Raw genomic sequence first — 7,307 nt, forward strand, 5'->3', positions numbered from 1 at the left:
TGACAGCTGTTGTAGTTCCTTTGACGTTGTTGAATTGGTTTTTCAGTAGGGATTGGCGTATGGAGTATATATGATACGTTCGCCATTTGAACACAGATAAACATTTGAACAATAAAGCAGGTTGATATTGAAATGCTTTGCATTTCTAAAATACTCTGAGGGATTAGTTATCCTTTGATTCATAAAACTATTTCTTTGAATTCCATCCAATATAGATATAAAAGTGATTGTAAAACATTTTGAAACAGCAATGACTAGTTTGATGTTGTTGTTTAAAGTGCAGACAATGTTAATCTTTGACAGGATAATCAATGTACAATCACAACAAATATGAAGATACAAATAAAGTTATGATTTTCACATTCTAAACACTGGGTCATCTTAGATAAAAACATGGACATTGCAGGATAAATGGCATTAGTATATAAATAAAACAGCAGTTAAACATGTTCAATATTGTGTTATCAAAACTAATACAAACACACATAAAACATAAGTAATGAGTAAAAGGACATTGCAAGTTGATGGTTTGGAAAGGAAATATATTTTCATTGTCAGTGCCATTTATTATGGAAAAGTGAAAGTTTTGATCAGATCAGCCGAGTTAATGATTCACTGATTCACAATGAATCTGATTCATTCTTTCCTGAATGAATCAGCATTTATGAACAAATGGGTTGAGTAAATGATTCAGCGATTTACTCATAAAAACAGCCATTTCTTTCATTGCTGAATGAATCAGTGTATTTGAACATTCTATGATTCATTACTCACTCGAGTAAATGAGTCAGTAATCCACCTAAAAAGACCCATAAAGTAATGTGTCCCCACCTACTGGGATAACAAAATGATGTGCAGAAAGAGTCACTGAAAATGTTTTGAACTATAGTATTGTTTATAGTAAAGGATTAGTTCACTTCAGAATTCATATTTCCTGATAATTTACTCACCCTCATGTCATACAAGATGTTTGTCTTTCATTCTTCAGTCTTCAGTTTTAAGCAAAACATTCCAGGATTTTTCTCCATTCTTCAACGGCTACCAATGGGTTGAAGGTCCAAATTGCTTTAAATGCAGCTTCAAAGGGCTCTACACGATCCCAGCCGAGGAATAAGGTTCTTATCTAGCAAAATGATTGGTCATTTTCTAAAAAAAATATACTTTTTATATAAAAGCTCTGCGATGCAGCACGTAATCATGCTGCAAAGGTCATGCACGACGTAGGCGGAAGTATCGCAATAGGATGAAAAGCTCCATCTCATTTTCTCCTCCATCTTCAAAATCCTCCAAATTTATAATATATATAAAAAGTATATAAAATTTTACATATAAAAAGTATATAATTTTTTAGAAAATGACCAATCGTTTTGCTAGATAAGAACCTTATTCCTCGGCTGGGATTGTGTAGAGCCCTTTGAAGCTGCGTTTAAAATGCAATTTGGACCTTCAACCCATTGGTAGCCATTTAAGTCCACTAAATGGAGAAAAATCCTGGAATGTTAGGCGGAATCTTTTTTTAACTGAATAAAAAAAGACATAAACATCTTGGACGACATGGGGATGAGTAAATTTTCAGGAATTTTTAAGTGAACTAATCCCTTAAGTCATTTCACACTTTTAAGAGCCTCCAAAACAAACCAAGCAATGTTAAAACAACTATCTGCTACAATATAATCAAATATTTGTGCTTTAAAATGCCTAAATGTAATTTAGATCTTGACCCATTTTAGGGTAAACTATTCCTTTTTAGCAAAAGATTTGGAGAGTTTATCTAAAAACAATGACATTAAATAAATGCATGATCATTTATTAATAGCAAACCGATGAGCTACTGAATAAGCTACTGAAATGATCTCCATGTGATCTGACTATAAAAACAGAAGAGTCAGTCTGTTCACAACAATAAAAGCAGTTCAACCCAAGTTCACTTCTCAGATCTCCTCCAAGATTAAGCCTTAAGCTCTGTCAATCCATCTCATTGGGATTTCAGGTGAATCTGACCTACTGTGCATAAGATAAAATCCAACATTCTGCTAACCGGCAGTAACACAAAAAGGTTACTGTGATTTCTGAGAGACGTTCAGCTTCTCCATTGATAAACCTTCCACAGACTGACCTGTCAGAGTGAAAAATGTGCCTGTATTGGTCCATCACTCTCAAAGCCACCTCTGTGACACATATTCTCTTTAAGCATCCCTGGTGGTCAATAACGTATTTACTCGACAGCCTAGTTACCTCTCAGATATTACAGCGGTGGCTGGACACACCAATAGCAACCTTGTCATGTTTAACTACGAGTTATCGATTAAGCACTGAACGAAAATAACATAGGACAAGCTGCCTCTCCATCGGATGTTTGAGAAGAGTTAAAAGTCTTTATTTTTTATGAAAAGCTACACATTCTTGCTAAATTTCACAGCTACAGAAGTTTTTTTTGTTTGTTTGTTTGTTTTTCTTTTTTCTTTTTTTTAGACAACAACTACTGATGTTTTTTTAATTAGTACATTTTTGACAATACCTGCAATGATTCATCATAATAATATTCAGAGATGTGAACAGTAGATCAAGAGAAAAACAGCAGCCCACTGGGCATTAGCACGAACACTACAAGATGGTGGGAAAACGGGGATTGAAAGACGGATAGAAACAGAAACATGAGAAAGAAGTTGTATTCGGAAAGTTCTTGCATTTCTGCACCGAGTGTCTCTAACACCTACAGCCATCTCTGAGTTCTTCTAATCGAGTTTTCTAGTTCTCGCTCATTTATTCTCCTCCTTGGTCGGCCTGATCTTCATCTCTGTGAATTTCAGCGAGTACTGCCAACCCGTCCAGGACGACCACTCGATGCCGTCGGCGTATGAGGTGTGCTGGCCGCGCAGGTACTGTCCATTGAGGTTGGAGGTGTGGCAGTTGCGGTACCACCAGGCGCCGTGGTAGAAGGACGCGCAGTTATTCTCAGAGTGGTCGTTGTCCTTGTCCTTAGTGGTGAATTTCATCCCGTTGTGTTTGAGTAGCGAATCGCCTGCAGTGTCAGATCAATGCATGATGGAAAGAAAGATCGAGAAAAACAGAGGAAGAGTGAGCGTGTGATAGACAGGGACGGTGAGAAAAAAAGACAGAAACAAAAGAACAAGTGAGTCACTCAACCGCAATGTCTTTGCTTATCCATATCATGGAAAGTTCGAAAATGCAGTACACGAGGTTTCAACAAAGAAGCTTTTTCCAAAACCTATGAGCGACCTTGCTGTCTACAGTCTGCATAGGCAGCTGCCTTCTAAGGCATCGATAGAACCTCATAACAAGCATAATAGATAAGTAAATACAAATATTAGGTAAAATGTCCATTGAAAAATCTTTATTACTAGAGCTCTGAAGCGCACTGCAAACTGCTATAGTGAATGATAACCAGCAGTTTAAATGTGTGAGCAACAAGCTCATTGGCTGCAGATGTGACATGGACTGATCAGCCTGTGCCAAGTAGTTAACGCTGTAATTAACATCAGCTTGTGTTAGGACCCATCAGCCTCAGCCATCTAAAATTTCATGACAGAACTATATATGAAGAGTTCATTTGCAAAAACCGATTAAATGCTTACATATGATGGGCTTCTTTTTTTTCTTGTGTTTTGATCGGGAGATTCTGTACTCTTTCAGAAATATGTTTAATAGTGCCCCCTACCGTATAACAGTGAAAACATGGAAAGCAGGAAATTTCCGTCAATGGTGAGGAAAGAGTTAACTTGTTAGTGCTTGGTTTTTCTTATTTTATCATTTAAAATGTATTGATTTAAACAGTCCTGTTCTGGAAAATGAAAAAAAAAAAAGAAAAAAGAAAAGAAATTCAGCAAGGATGCAATAAATCGATTAAAAGTGACAATGAAGACTTTTACATTGAAACATATAAATTCTATTTGAAACAAATGCTGTTCTTTTAAACTTTCTATTCATCAAAGAATCCTGAAAAAAAAAAAGTATTACAATTTCCAAACAAGAAAAACACTGATGAAATGTTACTTGATCACAAAATCAGCATATTAGTATAATTTCTGATGGATCATGTGACACTGAAGACTGGAGTAATGATGTTGAAAACTTGCATCACAGGAATAAAATACACTTTAAAATATATTAAAGTTAGAAATGTAATATAATGTAATAATTTGTAATAATATTTCACAATATTACTGTTCTACTGTATTTTTTACCAAATAAATGCAGCCTTGGTGAACATAAGACACTTTCAAAATCAAAGTGACCCAAAACTTTTGAATGGTAGTGTATTTTAAAACTTTTAAACACATAATGTATAGCACAGCCTACATTCATGCATTTATGCTTGCTTTTTACAGCCTTCAATTCATAAAATCCAATTGCTTAGAATAGAGATTCTAAAACACTCTTTATAGGCTCATATATCAGGATCAGTTGGACACACATTTCACAATAAGCTTAGCATGTTTAGATCTGCATATTGAGATTGCTAGCTCTGCTAGTGATGTGGAAATAGAGACAAAAACCAAAGAGAGGAGGCGTTTTAACGCATTGCAACTAATGTGTCCTTATTAAGCTCTGTGATGTATGTCTCAGGGACGTAATGTTGCAGAGTGCAGCTAGGCTAATCTAATCCCAGTTTCCTGCCTCCATACCGCCCGGCTCCACTGGGCCCGGGCCGCTGACATGATCAGCTTTTTATTGCCAGCCTTGCAGTAAAACCCTTCTCCTGTCCTCTTCCTCTGACTCTAATTCTACTCTGCTGCAACATGTATCGTGATAGCCGTTTTATTGGGACAAAGGAGATCCAATTGATGCCTTTATGTCATATTGTAAAGTGTGTTACACATCATAAACTTGTTTCTGGTGCCTCATAGATTCACCATTGTGGTCTAGCAGATAGTGAAGCAGCAGAATGATGGTGGTATAAAATGACAGCATCTGGACTGTGAAAGGAGACCCAGTGAACAGCTGTGGAGGTTGCCAGCAGAAAAATGATACAGAGGATTGATTTACTTAAGATGGTTAAACTTAAGATGGTCTCTGAGCTGGTCTAAAATGAGAATCCAGCTAGCTTAAACCAGCTAAGGCTTTACTATCTTAGACTGGCTTAAAGGGATATTCCACCCCAAAATGAAAATAATATAACCATTTCCTCACCATTATGTTGTTTCAAACCAGTGATTTTCTATTTTATTTTATTTTTTTTCTCCTGTGGAACACAAAAGATTATACTTTGAAGAATGTTAGTAACCAAATAGTTTTGGTTTCCATTGACTCCATTGTATTTTTTTGTCCTTTTGATTAGAAACTGTTTGGTTACCAAACATTCTTTAAAATATCTTCTTTCAAAACCTGTATGACTTTCCTTCTTCTGTGGAACATAAAAGAAGATATTTTGGAGAACACTGACAACCAAAAGGTTTCAGTTCCCATTGACTTCCATTATATTTTTTGACCATACAATGGAAGGAAATGGGAACGGAAACTGTTTAGTTACCAACACTTTCTTTCAAAGAAACAAAAGTCATGCAGGTTTGAAACAACATGAGTAAATGATGTCATAATTTTCATTTTGGGGTGGACTATCCTTTTCAGATGGGTCTCAAGCTAGCTATTTAGCTGGTCTAGATGGTTATCTGAACCATGTTGGTCAAGCTGGTTACCTTGAACCGGTAACATGTTCCAAATTTGAACACCTTAAAGATATTTGGAAGAATGTCAGTAATCAAAAAAATCCCATCCCCCATTGACTTCCATAGTATCTATATTTTCTACTATGGTAGTCAATGAGGGGGCGAGATCTGTTTTTGGTTGCTGACATTTTTCCAAATATCTTCCTTTGTGTTCAGCAGAACAAAGACATTTTTGTATGTTTGGAACAACCTGGGGGTGTGTAAATGATGACAGAATTTTCATTTTTGGGTGAACTATCCCTTTAAGCTGGTCAGTTTAAACCAGTTTAAGCTGGTTTCTCAGTCTAATTAGCTGAAAAATGACCAAAATCACTTGAAAGCCCTCAAAACAGACCAGCCTAACTAGCTTTGGAGACTAGCTAACCCCCTAAGGCTCATCAGGGAAAGCTGCTGGCAGGAAATCCTTAGCTCTGTATATGAATAAATCTTAACCAACTGCCTCTGTAATACTAGTATGCTGCAATATTCATAAAGTGTTCCATTTCAAAGAATCCCCAATCATACAAACAATGCCGGAAAAAATACTCATTTGCTAGAACGAGATGATTAATCATTGCAGTAAATTGCAGATTCTGTGCAAAACAGACCTCGCAATTTGTGCACCTGAGGGGGTGTGTAGCTTGTGTCAGCATGAAGGTGCATCTCAGACTTTTATGAAATGTCTTGAGACAGACCCACTCAGGAGGGCGATACAAGTCATTAGGTATGCGCATGAATGCATAATCGCATAAATGCTGAAAAGCACTGCAACATCAGAGAGAAATTATACACTCCTCTACTTGGACAAGCATTGTTACAAAATAATCAAATGCTCACATGCAATTTTGCTTCTTACTCTGGCCTCCCTAATGGTAGTAAAAACATTTCTGTGCACTTGCAAAACTGTCATTAGCACACTTTGAAGTTGGCACTGTATTAGTACTCAAAGTGTTTACAGAGATCAGGGCATCATGGGTGTAAAAACTCATCTCAGGTAATTATTTCTTCCCAGAGATCCCCGCTGTGGCTGAGCGCTCTTCCTCTACGCTGTCGTAAAGGCCTTTCATTAAACAGAGTAGCATTAAAAACACCATGCTTGTGTTATGATATGCAAGCAGTTATGGTATGAAAATTCTCGCATGCAAGGACAGGGTGTGAGGAACACTTTTACACCAAAAGATTTTTCACACATCACAGAAATTTATGAAAAATAGAGTATTCTGGGGTATGGCTCATCAAAATCTCCACAGGGATGCACTGTCATATTGAAATAATGTCATATCAAGTCGGTACATCAACACAAAATCGCTAAAACACTTTCAGACAGCTGCTTTGCACAGTTTTAGATGTCTGCTAAAGTAGTAACTTGGAGGGTTTAGGCTAGTATTAATGGCCTGAAAGAGATTCTCTGTGGTTTTGGATGCCATATACAGTATTTTGGCACATTTTATAGTGTTCCAAGTAATTTTTGGTCTTATTGTGCATAAATTCATGAGTGTGTTTTATTCTATGTATGTATATATGATCTATTAGGGCTGGATGATATGACCTAAAATCAAAATATTGATTAACTGAACATTTTACCTCAATTACGATTAATGAACTTTTGTTGTTGTTGTTGTCATGTCACTGACAAGATTT

General features: G+C 36.5%; 1 protein-coding gene across 1 annotated transcript in view; it reads right to left on the reverse strand.

The window, feature by feature from the left end:
• Window positions 1-2,273: 2,273 nt before the first annotated feature.
• Window positions 2,274-7,307, reverse strand: part of fibcd1a (fibrinogen C domain containing 1a) — a 135,922-nt gene continuing 130,888 nt past the window's right edge. Inside the window, exon 7 of the mRNA XM_067393542.1 lies at window positions 2,274-3,022. Within this exon, the coding sequence (XP_067249643.1) occupies window positions 2,760-3,022 (263 nt within the window). The 3' untranslated portion in view covers window positions 2,274-2,759. The remainder of the gene's footprint in view (window positions 3,023-7,307) is intronic.

The sequence above is a fragment of the Chanodichthys erythropterus genome, chromosome 9, assembly GCF_024489055.1.
Source record: "Chanodichthys erythropterus isolate Z2021 chromosome 9, ASM2448905v1, whole genome shotgun sequence".
In the NCBI taxonomy this organism is placed as follows: Eukaryota; Metazoa; Chordata; class Actinopteri; order Cypriniformes; family Xenocyprididae; genus Chanodichthys; species Chanodichthys erythropterus.